This window comes from Acinonyx jubatus, chromosome D4, assembly GCF_027475565.1.
Source record: "Acinonyx jubatus isolate Ajub_Pintada_27869175 chromosome D4, VMU_Ajub_asm_v1.0, whole genome shotgun sequence".
Lineage (NCBI taxonomy): Eukaryota > Metazoa > Chordata > Mammalia > Carnivora > Felidae > Acinonyx > Acinonyx jubatus.
In genome coordinates, this window is record NC_069391.1 from 21,494,732 (window position 1) to 21,509,720 (window position 14,989).

The following is a 14,989-nucleotide window of genomic DNA, read 5'->3' on the forward strand; positions in this document are numbered from 1 at the left end:
TTAAAGCCTAGGCAGTGTAAGGCCCCACACAGAATTAATTAATTAGCAAAAGAGACTTGCCACCAATTAGACCTGTTTGACCAAAATGACTTTAAATATATTTGGTGACAAAGTGTTAAGTCTACCTGATGAAATAATATCCAAATACATCAGTTACACATCAGTTGGTTTATACTCTCCAGGTAAAAGGCTGACTCTCAGATTACATTGAAAAAAAACAAACCATTACTAAACAATAGTGTTTTTTGTTTTTTTTGGTTTTTTTTTAAGGGACCTAAACAAACTTTTGGGAGTTTTAGGAGTAATAATCACTCCTTTATCATCCGCTCCGAGTTCTAAAACCAAATGAGAAAAGACACTAGAGTAAGTACCATGGAGATCAGAACATCAACCATGTAAACAGCAGAGCTGAACTGGAGATTGTAGCTTGAATTAACAGCCAAGTGAACTTCCTAGTAACTTTGCTTCTAAATTTGACTTAGTTCCTTCACCCCTGGATTGAACTTGCCTCCTCCCATCAGGGCTTAGAAATGCCTCTAAAAGTACAGGTCATGTGAAAACCGGGGACAACCTGCTCAGACAGAAAGAATCTTCACAAGAGTCTAAACCACACAAAATTAGTTCCTCTTCCAGTTTCATCAGACTGGTCCCCCCCATTGGATGAAGATGGAGATCAGACTACAAGCCTCATGAAAGCCCCCCCCCCCACCCCCCGCCTAGAAATAAGGCCAGGGGAATGGAGGTTATAGTGTTTTTAAACTTGTATCCATGTAACCCATTGGCTGTAACCATTCAGCGTATAACGAGCCAGTAGATGTGCAGTCCATAGGACTGTTCAATTGCCATAGCTTGAAGCTGTCCTCCAAAACCAACCTCTATTCCTTTATTTTTCCTCCTGGAATCACTTGTGGGCAGTTTAGCAGTTGCCCCCAGAAACAGGTGAGAACAATTCATTAATTAAATTAATTCCAAGGCCAATCTGTGCTCTAGGCTAAAAATGAACTCTCCATCTACTTTCCAACTCAAATTACACCCAGCCATATAACTCACCAAAGGTTATTAAATGAAATATAATTGGCAGCACAAAAATATTCCATAGTACAACAGAAGCAATATAAAAGTATCCCAAATTTGCTGCATATAGATTACCCTCCACTACAATGATTCCAGAGACAAAAACACCCAAACAAATAAACAAGAAAATCCTTCTCTTCTTACAAGTTAAAATCCAAACAGATATTAAAGATGAAATCCTCAAGATCCAATGGAGCAAAGATACACACTTTTAAATAAACTTTTAGTTTCTCACTATTTTTAAATTCATTAGAGAGTGCACCTCTTTATTGCCTACACCCATGGCAAACAACTCCGACTGCCTTGCCCTTGCTTTTTCTTCATGGATAACATGCATGAATAATGATCATAAGTATATAGCTCAAAAAGTTACCAGAGGGGTTGGGGGATGTGTAAAAAGGGGTGAAGGGGAGTAAGAGGTATAGGCTTTCAGTTATGGAATGAGTAAGTCATGGGGATAAAAGGTATGGCACAGGAAATACAGTCAGTGGTATTGTAGTAATGTTGTATGGTGACAGATGGTAGCTACACTTGTGATATGCACAGCATAAGGTATAGACCTGTGGAATCACTATGAAACAAATGTAATATTCTGTGTCAACTATACTTCAACAATTTTTTAAACCTTATCAATAAGTGGATACACTGTGTCATCATCACCTAGGTCAAGAAAGAAGATAGGGGTGCCTGGGTGGCTCAGTCGGTTAAGCATACGACTTCAGCTCAGGTCATGACCTCACAGTTCATGGGTTCAAGCCCTGTGTCGTGCTCTGTGCTGACAGCTCAGAGCCTGGAGCCTGCTTCAGATTCTGTGTCTCCTCTCTCTCTGCCCCTCCCCGCTCACGCTTTGTCTCACTGTTTCTCAAAAATAAATAAATGTAAAAAAAAAAAAAATTTTAAAGAAAGAAGATATGACAAGTCCCCCAGAAGCCTGTGGTGGCAGACTGTAGCAAAACCTTTAGTGTAGCCCCAAAAGACATTTGCCAAGTGATAAATTGCATAATTTGATCATCTGGACTATTTAGACATGGCATGATGACTTTGAACAAGAGAATAAAACTTCAGGAGACAAAAAACAAATCAGTAATATATTTGAAAGGTACAATCAGTAGACTACAAATATGTAAGCTTTAATGAGAAAGAACATTGTGGTTACTTAAAAAAAAAGAGGGCGGTGCAAAAACAGATACTCAGATCAATGGTACAGAATAGAGAACCCAGAAATGGCCCCACAAACGTATGGGCAACTAATCTTTGACAAAGCAGGGAAGAATATCCAATGGAATAAAGACAGTCTCTTTAGCAAGTGGTGCTGGGAAAACTGGACAGCGACATGAACCTGGACCACTTTCTTACACCATACACAAAAATAAACTCAAAATGGATGAAAGACATAAATGTAAGACAGGAAGCCATCAAAATCCTTGAGGAGAAAGCAGGCAAAAACCTCTTTGACCTTGGCCACGGCAACTTCTTACTCAACACGTCTCCAGAGGCAAGGGAAACAAAAGCAAACTACTGGGACCTCATCAAAATAAAAAGCTTCTGCACAGCAAAGGAAACAATCAGCAAAACTAAAAGGCAACCGATAGAATGGGAGAAGGTATTTGCAAATGACATATCAGATAAAGGGTTGATATCCAAAATCTATAAAGAACTTCTCAAACTTAACACTCAAAAAACAAATAATCCAGTGAAGACATGAGCGAAAGACATGAATAGACACTTCTCCAAAGAAGATATCCAGATGGCCAACCAAGACACGAAAAAAAGCTCTACATTGCTCATCATAAGGGAAATACAAATCACAACCACAATGAGATACCACCTCACCCCTGTCAGAATGGCTAATATAGGGGTGCCTGGGTGGCTCAGTTGGTTAAGCGTCCAACTTCGGCTCAGGTCATGATCTCACGGTTCGTGAGTTCAAGCCCCGCATCGGGCTCTGTGCTGACAGCTCAGAGCCTGGAGCCTGTTTCGGATTCTGTGTCTCCCTCTCTCTCTCTGACCCTCCCCCGTTCATGCTCTGTCTCTCTCTGTCTCAAAAATAAATAAACGTTAAAAAAAAAAAAAAAAAGAATGGTTAATAACAACAACTCAGGGAACAATAGATGTTGGCAAAGATGCAGACAGAGAGGATCTCTTTTGCATTGCTGGTAGGAATGCAAACTGGTGCAGCCACTCTGGAAAACGCTATAGAGGTTCCTCAAAAAATTAAACATAGAACTACCTTATGACCCAGCAATTGTACTATTAGGTATTTATCCAAGGGATACAGGTATGCTGTTTTGAAGGGACACATGCACCCCCATGTTTATAGCAGCACTATCAACAAAAGCCAAAGTATGGAAAGAGCCCAAATGCCCATCGATGGATGAATGGATAAAGAAGATGTGGTATACATATACGATGGAGTATTACTCGTCAATCAAAAAGAATGAAATCTTGCCATTTGCAACTACGTGGATGGAACTGGAGGGTATTATGCTAAGTGAAATTAGTCAGAGAAAGATAAAAATCATATGACTTCACTCATATGTGGACTTTAAGATACAAAACAGATGAACCTAAGGGAAGCAAAGCAAAAATAATATAAAAACAGGGAGGGGGACAAAAACATAAGAGACTCTTAAATATGGAGAACAAACAGAGGGTTACTGGAGGGGTTGTGGGAGGGGGGATGGGCTAAATGGGTAAGGGGCATTAAGGAATCTACTCCTGATCATTGTTGTGCTATGTGCTAACTAATTTGGATGTAAATTAAAAAGATAAATTAAATAAAAAAAAAAAAAAAAGAGGGGTGACCAGCTGGCTCAGTTGGTGGAGCATGCGACTCTTCATATCAAGGTCGTGAGTTCAAGTCCCATGCTGGGTGTGGAGATTACTTTAAAAATAAAACCTTGAAAAAAAAAAAAAAAAGACAATGACTAGCAGCCCCCATCATACCCTAACTCCATACTTACATAAACATGTAAAAAATTACTAAAAAATTACTAAACATCACCTAGACTCACAAACAATCACTGTCAGAATCTAGGAACAAATGTTCAATAACTCTAAGGTAGACAGAGTCAGCCTAAGAAACATGGAACTGCCTGTGCTTTGCCTCACGAAAGATCTCAGAGAAAGAATAGCTCTACTAACCTAAACAAAGAAGACAGGTTTTCATATTTTTAAACCACTGGACCAGACTCTGGGCTTGTTTCAACTAGAAGACTAGGATCTGTACCTCTGTTCTACAATGCTGCCTTTTAAGAACACCTCCATCTTTCAAATCCAATTTCAAAGCTTGTAGCTCCCAAATATCAGAGGAGCAGACAGTAGGGGGAGCCCTTGTAGTGAGGCACCCTGGGAAGTACACGCCCCAAAGCAATACTGATAAAAATGGGGAGGGAAGAACCTTGGGAGCAGGGCATGAAGGGGACAGTAGGAGGTAAAAGAAATTCCCATGTCAGCCTCGCACACAGGCACTAGCTATGTGCCTAACAGGTACCACAACAGAAACTATAGCTCTGAGAACGCAATTCTACCAGAAGGACAAGGAATGAAGCCAGAAGCAATCTATACATCCCTGTCATTTGACTCTACTAGCTCTAGAGATATTTCCTAATATGAAGATAAATTAGCAGTGGGGAACAATAACCTGGTGCCTATGAGAAACAACATACCACAAGGGTAATGGAAAATTATTCTGAAGAGAAAAAAAAATTTACCTCTAAAAATAATTTACTATGAAACCCACAAGAATTCCTCCACATGAAAACTATATGAAACAAGGGCACAAAGTCATATATAACTGGCTGGAATGAAAAAAACAATGGAATAAAATGGACAAGGAAAGAGGGAACATGAGAAATGAAACATATAATAAAATTAAAATAAACATTACAGGCCAAAGGGAACAGAGATGAAAGTGTCAAAAGTCTTTTTTTTTTTAATGTTTGTTTATTTTGAGAGAGAGCGAGAGCGCAAGTGTGCGTGCAAGCAGGGGAGGGGCAGAGAGTGAGAGCGAGAATCCCAAGCAGGCTCCGCACTGTCAGCACAGAGCCCAATGTGGGGCTCCATCTCACAACTGTGAGATCATCACCTGAGCCAATATTGAGTTGGATGCTTAATGAACTAAGCCACTCAAGTGCCCCAAAAGTCTTTGTTTTTTAAAGTAGGCTCCACGCCCAATGTGGGGCTTGAACTCCAACCCCAAGATGAAGAGTCACATGCTCTACCAACCAAGCCAGCCAGGTGCCCCATCAAAAGTCTTATCAGTAATTTACAGTACAAACTTGAGCAGGTATCCCAGAATGCAGAAGGAAAGAACAGTAAGATAGAAATAATAAAAGATGGTGACAACTACAGGGGAAAGGAAAAGGACAGCAGGCTAAGAATAAGTGTTTCTCAGGAGAATCCAGAGCAACTGGAACAGAAGCAATAAAAAGTGTAACTAAAGAAAAAAAAACAAAACAAAAATAAACTGAACAGACAAAAAAGACTATGGGTTCCCTGTGTTGTAATGGGAGGAAGGAGATCAATGAAGAAATGACAGTATTGCTTTTAATATGAGAAAAAACACTTAAAATTATGAACATAATCTACAATATACTTCATAATTACAAATACACTATATAAAACAAATATACATAGCACAAATAACCAGAAAAGGTACAATCAAACGTTAATAGAAAGGTGAGCTGCTTCCCCTTGGGAAATAAGGGATACACACTGACCTCTGAGAGAGGATGTGGATAGGGACTAACCAATCACCTAAAAGATGTTAGATTCTAAGCCAGATATACTGGACTATATGAATATATTAAGGTATCTACAGCAAATGTTGACTACAATTGCAGTAGACTGAACAAGGAAGAAGAGGGAATAAAAAAAGAGAGCTACAGTAGCAAATGCTCTCTCCAGCAGCATATGGGGAAGAAAAGCTTCAGCCAAAGGAATTTGAGTATTGTGACCTCAAGGCTGAGGGCATCCCTCATGTGGAGATGATATATGGATTGTAGTCAATGCACGTGACACATTCTGATCCCATAGGCAAAATCATTCCTATCGAAATTTGATGCCAGTAAACATTTATCTTACATTTTACTCATCTAACCTCCCTTGTTCTGATTCCACGGTCATGAAACAACCTTCTGATCGTGATTCTGTTCCCTATGTAATTAGGACCCAAGGGAGAGAATGGGCTGATCATAGCAACTGTATGCCTAGTCCATGAGATGGCAACTCATTATAAATTAATAAGTTGGATTACTGGGGGGAAAATATGCTAATTTAAAGGACTTTAAGTATTCAGGAGTTAGAAAAGCAATTTAAATTTACTGGTTAAAGTTACGGGCTTAGCAATCAGAGAAATACAAATTTAAATCCTGGCTCTGCCACCTGCCATGATCTCAGATGTAAAATGAAGATAATAATACTTGTCTTGCAGGCTCGTGTTAACTGTGACAATGCATACAAAGCACCTGGCTTAGTGTTTGATGCACAGTAGTGCCCAATAAATATGTGCTGAAAAACAAAATGAATATACATGATCAATAAGTGGTTCTTATTATTTAAACTTGGAATTTAGAGAAGCTCAGATCCAATGTTAGGGTGCTGCACAAAAATCAGGATTTTGCTCTTGCCTGGCCTTAAGCCTAGACTCTTTTTAGACTTTGATAAGATGTGTTTTCAAGTTTTCCATGCTACAAATGAAAAGTTGCCATTTTTATTAAGTAATTTTTAAAACTATCTCCAAAAATTTAGACAAAGATAAGGTAAAGGTAGAAAAGATTAAGCCAGAAAAAAGGTGGCACTAAAATGCACTGCGGTATAAGATTCTATAAATTTGCTATAAAGGTATAGAGGAAATTTGTTCTTAAATTTTCTAGCAGCCATCTAAAGAATCTGTGATCACTTAGGAGATTCACACTGTCTGTGAGATAAAATAAGGTAAGGGCCCAGGAGAAGCACAGCCATTCTTGTTAATAAACCATGAGAGAAATTCTTCTCATGGGTATTTGTTAAACAGTGTTTCTTCTGAAATCTTTCAGTAAGCTAGTGACACAATGCCAGAACACAAAAACTAAAATGTAAACTCTGGACCAATTAAGGGAGGCTATTGTTTCTGAATTATAAAAGCAAAATAAAGTAAAACCAAAATCTCATTTGAAGTGAATTTCTCCAATAAAGCAGTCACACAGCACAAACTCTGAGAATGCTGTTAGGTATACTTTGATGTGACACATTTTTCCTCAAAATAAAATAACACATCAACATGAAATACCTAAACACAGTGCCAAGGAAAAGAAATAAAAATCTTAAAAAAGGGTCTGTTTTCGTTTTAAGATTTTTTTTTTGAGTCAAATGAAAAGCATATATTAAGAACTTCTTACTGGTGGAAGGAAAAGACAACCTTCTTGAATTAACAAGACCACATATTACTGTCTAGTTTAAATTACAATGAATCAAAAGCAGAAGGCAGCAATGTCCCATTTTATATTCTGAAAGAAATATGTAAGTTAGTATCTTTATTTTCCTATATAAAGTATGGTCTACATCTTACCACGTGATTCCACTTTCTTGATAATTGTATCTGGGTGTTCATCTAAGAAGAAATCTGGTAACAAAGGATGGCCTGAAAAATGACCCCAAAAATAATCAGGTTACTAAGACAACTTAAATATATTAAGACTCCTAACACCTGTTTAATGAACATTATATCTGTTTTTATTGTAATAATCATTCTTGTGCAATGGAAAAGACTCCCATGAGAACTGTTAAACTACTTGACTTTCACAAAGCTAAAATACTTTTCCCATAACCCAGTTATCCTCCTCTCCAATGGCAAATTTCATCACTAAGATCCAAACAGAGTCACCTGTTACATTAAGCTCCTAGCTGCCCTCCCAGGAGGCTCTGCCCCCTTCTCATCTATCCATGCAACCCTTCTGTCCTACATCCCTCCGAAATACTCAGGACTCGTTTCTTACCTAGCCCCCTGAGAAAAGGGGGTTCCTTATTAAGAAACTTGTTTCCCATCTCTGTCTCTGTCTCTCCCTCTCAGAAGATTAAGAAAACTGGAGGTCAGGAAGGCATTGGTCTTTATTATATCCTAATACTTATCATAGTATGTATTCATCTTAAGCTCTCAACACTTGATAGGATTTTTTTTAATGTTTATTTATTTTTGAGAGAGGGAGCGTGAGTTGGGTAGGGACAGAGAGAGAGAGGGGGACAGAGGATCCGAAGCAGGCTCTGTGCTGACAGCAGACAGCCCGATGTGGGACTTGAAATCACAAACCATGAGATCATGACCTGAGCTGAAGTCAGAAGCTTAATTGACTGAGCCACCCAGGTGCCCCGATTGTGCACAAAATTTTAAATTTAAGATTAAAAATCAGGGGCGCCTGGGTGGCGCAGTCGGTTAAGCGTCCGACTTCAGCCAGGTCACGATCTCGTGGTCCGTGAGTTCGAGCCCCGCGTCAGGCTCTGGGCTGATGGCTCAGAGCCTGGAGCCTGTTTCCGATTCTGTGTCTCCCTCTCTCTCTGCCCCTCTCCCGTTCATGCTCTGTCTCTCTCTGTCCCAAAAATAAATAAAAAACGTTGAAAAAAAAATTTTAAAGATTAAAAATCATATCAAGTGGGGCGCCTGGGCGGCTCAGTCGGTTAAGCATCTGACTTCAGCTCAGGTCATGATCTCACAGTTCATGAGTTTGAGCCCAACGTCAGGCTCTGTGCTGACAGCTCAGAGCCTGGAGCCTGCTTTAGATTCTGTGTCTTTCTCTCTCTCTGCCCCTTCCCCTGCTCTCTGTCTCTCTCTCTCAAAACTAAATAAACATTAAAAAAAAGAGTACATTAAAAAAATTTTTTGTGTGCACAATGACACTGTGCCTTTCAAACCTAAAGTGATAATTACATTGTACCAGGACCCAGGACACCTCAATCTGGTTCAGGTTCTGCCACTTATTAGCTGACTGCTCCTAGGCAAAGACTAAGCTCTTTAAGCCTGTTTTCCTACTGTAAATATTAACTACTGAATACTACAATTGTATCATATGTCAGGCACTGTGACACACACATTATACACATTATTGCACTTAGTTCTTACAAAAATCCTGCATGGAAGCTATTATTCCCTTAATTTTGCCAATAAGGTAAAATAAGTGAAGCTCAGAGAAAGTGGGTGATATGCCTAAAGTCACACAGCTAGTGAGCAGCTGAACTGGAATCTGAACCTGGGTTTCTTCTCTCAAACTCCATGCTTTTAATCCCTAAACAATACTGCTTCTCTCACAGGATTGCTGTGAAGATTAAATAGATAATGTATATAAAACTGCCTTGTAAGGGTACTTGGGGGGCTCAGTCAGTTAAGTGTCTTGATTTTGGTTCAGGTCATGATCTTGTGAGATTTAGCCCCACATTGGGCTCTGTGCTAACAGCATGGAGCCCACTGGGGAGTCTCTCCCTCTCTGCCCCTCTGCTGCTCACAGGTACTCTCTCTCTCAAAATAAATAAATAGGGGTGCCTGGGTGGCTCAGTTGGTTAAGCATCAGACTTTGGCTCAGGTTATGATCTTGCAGTTTGTGAGTTTGAGCCCCACGTTGGGCTCTCTGCTTTCAGTGCAGAGCCCGCCTCAGATTCTCTGTCTCCCCCCACCCCCACCTCTCCCACGCTTGTGTTCTCTGTCTCTCTCAAAAACAAATAAACATTAAAAAAATTGTTTTTAAAAATTAAAACTAAGTAAATAAACTTTAAAAAATGGCTTTGTTAAACTGTAAAGAGTTATTTAATTCAGTTCAAACCAAAGAGACAGGGATGACGTGGAAGCTCAACCTACTGAATAATATTTAAAATACACTTTATTTTTATCTTTTAATGCTTTATTTATTCTTGAGAGAGAGAGAGAGACAGAGCGTGAGCGAGGGAGAGGCATGGCGAGAAAGGGACACAAAATCCAAAGCAGACTCCAGGCTCTCAGCTGTTAGCACAGAGCCTGACGCGGGGCTCGAACTCACGAGTCGTGAGATGGTGACCTGAGCCGAAGTCAGACACTTAACAGACTGAGCCACCCAGGTGCCCCTATTTAAAATACACTTTAGCACAAGTAAATAGACCCCTCGCTTATGGCTATGTGGTCTATTATTTAAATTTTTTTAACGTTTATTCAGTTTTGAGAGACAGAGCACAAGCGGGGGAGGGGCAGAGAGAGGAGACAAGAATCTGAAGCAGGCTCCAGGCTCCGAGCTGGCAGCACAGAGCCCAACACGGGGCTTGAACTCACAAACCATGAGACCATGACCTGAGCCGAAGTCAGCTGCTTAACTGACTGAGCTACCTAGTCACCCCTATACTGTCTATTATTTAACATATATTATGTTTTAGGGGTACCTGGGTGGCTCAGTTGGTTGAACATTCAATATCAGCTCACGTTATGATCTCAGAGATTGTGAGTTTGAGCCCCACATTGGGGTTGCAGCTCTCAGTGCACAGACTGCTTCAGATCTTCTGTTCCCCTCTCTCTGTCCCTCCCCAACTTGTACTCTCACTCCCAAAAGTAAATAAAACATCAAAACATATATATAATATTTTATACATACAGTCAGAATTCATTTTCACCACCAGCATCTTCAATTTTGGAAAGAATGATCTTTGAAAAAGGGGGCCTTGAGAACTTCTCAAATCATACCCTTGTACCAAGGACAGATTGTGTTTACTCATCTTCACCATCTATCAGCGAGTTACTCTAAGAGACTGCACTTAAGAGACAAACATTTGGGGGAGTCTGAGGAGCTCAGCTGATTAAGTGTCTGACTTCAGCTCAAGTCATGATCTCACGGTTTATGGGTTTCAGGCCCTTGTCCGTGCTGGCAGTGCAAAGCCTGCTTGGGATTCTGTCTTCCTCTCTCTCCCTCTGTCTCTTTTTTAATTTAGAGAGAGAGGGAGAGAGACAAATATTTGGAAAGAGTCCATATATTTTTTTAAGTATTTGAGAGAGAGAACAGGGGAAGGGCAGAGAGAGGGAGAGACAGAATCCCAAGCAGGCTCCACGTGGTCAGCGCAGAGCCTGACACGGGGCTCAATCCCACTAACCGTGAGACCATGACCTGAGCCAAAATCAAGTCCGACACTTAACTGACTGAGCCACCCAGGGTTTTGTAAAAAACTCACTCCTGTATCATCTGTTTCCACGTCCTTGAACAAAGTCTTTCCTCTGATTTTAAGGCCAACTTTAAAAACCAATTTTCATTTTTGGTTTCTTTCAAGATTTGGAAATGGTAATAGCTGATATGCCTTCCATATCTGCATATCATTTAAAAAGCCCTCAACTCACTTCTATTTTTCCTCTCTCTTTTAAGTCCTACCCTTCATCAGGAGGACGACTTTTAAAAGAACATATTAATTTTATAATGACACAAACGTGCACACAAAACAGAGGTGTGCTCCTTGCAGGAAATGCAGAAATAGACATCACTACTTTTAAAAACTGTAAGCACTGGGGCGCCTGGGTGGCTCAGTCGGTTGGGTGGCCGACTTCACCTCGGGTCATGATCTCACGCTCCGTGGGTTCGAGCCCCGCGTCGGGCTCTGTGCTGACAGCTCGGAGCCTGGAGCCTGTTTCGGATTCTGTGTCTCCCTCTCTCTGACCCTCCCCCGTTCATACTCTGTCTCTCTCTGTCTCAAAAATAAATAAATGTTAAAAAAAAAACTGTAAGCATTACCTGGTTTAATTGCATAGACGTCAAAATTTTTTACTCCTTCTTCTCTTAAGATGTTTTCATCAATAATAAAGTTTCCTGTAAAACTTTTTGGCTTTTTAAAAATGGAATAGGCAGCATCTGCAATAATATCAACTTTTCTACACTGGCTTTCAATGCCGGATCCTCCCAGCATGTCCATAGCAGCGGTGTGGATGGCTGTGGAGAGAGCAAATACACACACAGAGAACTCCAGATCAAATAATGGGGCTCTGGAAGTAACAAACCAGACAGCTGATCTCTTTACTTCTCAGACGATGAAAATAAGGTCCAGAGAGCTTAACGGATTTGCCGAATGTTCTACTGACATAACCAGGTGGAAAACACATGTTCCTTACTCTTCACAATGCTGCCTCATACAATAGAATGGGTTCCTGAGACTCAGCAAAATTCAATTGGACTTCTGATTTAGAATGCTCAAGAATTTGCACAGGATTCCTGAAAGCTGAGAAAGCCAGGAGGGTATAACAGAAAAAGCACTGAGCAGTAAGTCAGGTGAGTGGGATTTTTAGGCCAACTATGTCAGGATTTTTGGCAAGTCACTTTAACATCTCTGGGCCTGTTTCGTGACTCTACAATAAGAAGCTCCTTTCCTAAGTTTATTATCTCGCCCCTCTATTAAAATACAGATATTTTGTTTCTCTCATTCATCAGGGTATTCCTCGTGGCTAAAACAATGACAAATGCATTATTAGCACTCAATAAATACTAGTTGGATTTTTGGTGGTCCCTTTTAAGTTCAGATACTTCCTTTAATACAGGAAATACTAGAAAATAGAGAAGCAAAAGGAAGAACTTAAAAATTATCTATAATTCCCCTAGCCAGAAATAATTACTATTAATATTTGCATACAGAGGCACCTGGGTGGCTCAACAGGTTAAGTGTCAGACTTTGGCTCAGGTCATGATCTCATGGTTCGTGGGTTCAAGCCCCGCTGTCAGGCTGACAGCTCAGAGCCTGAAGCCTGCTTCAGATTCTGTGTCTCCCTCTCTCTCTGTACCTCCCCCACGTGTGTACTCTCTCTCTCTCAAAAATAAACATTTAAAAATTTTTAAAAAATTCGCATACAATTTTTACTATTTTAACTGCATATAATTTTTAAATTCTGTGTTTACGAAGTAACTTGAAACTCTACCATTAATAGTACACTATTAATTATACATTGTCAAAATTGTGAACAGTAACTTATCTCAATTTACTTACATTATCTTAGCTTATATTTAAAGCAATGAAAGTCAATTTGTTTAAATGTACTTTAGGTTTCAGGGTTTCTAGTAATTCAGATAAGGTTCTCTCCATACCATTGCCGAACCATTATTTTAAATCAATACACACTGGAAGAACTTACATAAGTCAGTCCATAAGATAAAAACTTTGTAGCTTTTAATAGCCACTGACCCCTTTACATTCATTCAACATATAGTTATCGAGCAATAAGTCAGGCATTATTGTAGGGATTGGGGACAAATGGGTTGATAAAATAGACAAAAGTTCCTACCTTCATGGTGATTACCTTTTAGCATACACCTTTACTACTAAGACAACACAATCAACTTGGGGAATTTCCAAAAGCACAGAGTTAGGAAATACATCCTGTTCCTATCTTGTCAGTATGGTTTCTTACTAGGAAGAAATTTTTACTTAACCAATAGCTCAAGAGCTCTGGTCTTGCTCTTGGTGTGACACTTCATTAATAGAAAATAACAGCTAATATTTATTAAATGTGGCCTATGCTGGGCATGCTGCTATAGACTTCACATACATTATCTGAATGAATTCTGTGAGGTCAGTATTGTTATTCCCATTTTACAGATGAGAGCACTCATGCACAGAGGAGTTAAAAGATTACAGGAGCTAGAGTTCAAACATCTGACAGCTTGATTTCAGAGCCAGGATCTTAACCATCAAGAGACTAAAGGGTCATACTTTGTAAACCAACATGCTTAGAGTTGGTTTACACCATTCTCACTCCAATAAACCACAGAATTTTATTTTTTTAGAGAGAGAGTGTGTGCAAGCAGGGTAGAGGGACAGAGGGAGGGGGGGAGAGAGAGAGAGAGAGAGAAAGAATCCTAAGCACGCTCCATGCTCAGTGCAGAGCCCGATGTGAGGCTCAATCCCACGACCCTGGGATCATGACCTGAGCTAAAAATCAAGAGTCAGATGCTCAACCAACTGAGCCACCCATGTGCCCCAAACTGTAGAATTTTTCTAAAAATATTTCAGGGCGCCTGGGTGGCTCAGTCGGTTAAGCGTTCGACTTCGGCTCAGGTCATGATCTCACGGTTCGTGAGTTTGAGCCCTGCGTCGGGCTCTGTGCTGACAGCTCAGAGCCTGGAGCCTACTTCGGATTCTGTGTCTCCCTCTCTCTGTGCCCCTCCCCTGTTCATGCTCTGTCTCTCTCTGTCTCAAAAATAAATAAAAAACATTAAAAAAAATTTTTTTAATAAAAAAATAAAAATAAAAGTATTTCAATATAGGGGTGTCTGGCTGGCTTTATCTGGAAACCACACGACTTTTGATCTTTAGGTCATGAGTTCAAGCCTCATGTTGGGTGCAGAGATAATGTAAAAATAAATAATTTTTTTCAATACGGTGCACCTTAAGTCTATATGCATATGTATATACTCTAGTCTCAATGTAGACTATATGAATGGTATAAGAATTCTTAAAAGCTTTAGAGCCTGGAGCCTGTTTCCGATTCTATGTCTCCCTCTCTCTCTGCTCCTCCCCCGTTCATGCTCTGTCTCTCTCTGTCCCAAAAATAAATAAAACGTTGAAAAAAAAATTTAAAAAAAAGAATTCTTAAAAGCTTTAATTAAGAGTATGTCATGGATGTATACGTGTGTTGTGTGTGTTCATATGTATAGACACACACACCACATAAGAACAATGAATGATTTCTCCAAGCAACCTATCTTTACTTCAGTAATCTTTCTAAGGAAGATACAAAGGCACATACACTCACAATCAGGAAATAAGCCAGAGTTATTCTCAGCAAAGGTTTTGCAATGTCGTAGGCTAACCTAATAGGTCATAAAACTGACAACAATAGAAATAGGTTAACAATAGGATACAACAAATGAAATTCACTGATGATTCCTGGGAAAGAAAAAAAGCACAAGTTTTAACGAAAGCTGATATGCCTTGGATTACAAGAATCCTAAAGGTG

The 14,989-nt window shown here is 39.8% G+C and overlaps 1 protein-coding gene across 2 annotated transcripts in view; it reads right to left on the minus strand.

Moving 5' to 3' along the window:
- HSDL2 (hydroxysteroid dehydrogenase like 2) overlaps positions 1–14,989 on the minus strand; it is a 65,158-nt gene that overhangs the window by 19,642 nt on the left and 30,527 nt on the right. For both annotated transcript variants that reach the window (XM_053204785.1, XM_015068654.3), the window contains 2 exons: positions 11,781–11,975; positions 7,625–7,696 (listed from right to left, as the gene is read on the minus strand). In XM_053204785.1, coding sequence (XP_053060760.1) covers positions 7,625–7,696; positions 11,781–11,975 — 267 coding nt within the window. The remainder of the gene's footprint in view (positions 1–7,624; positions 7,697–11,780; positions 11,976–14,989) is intronic.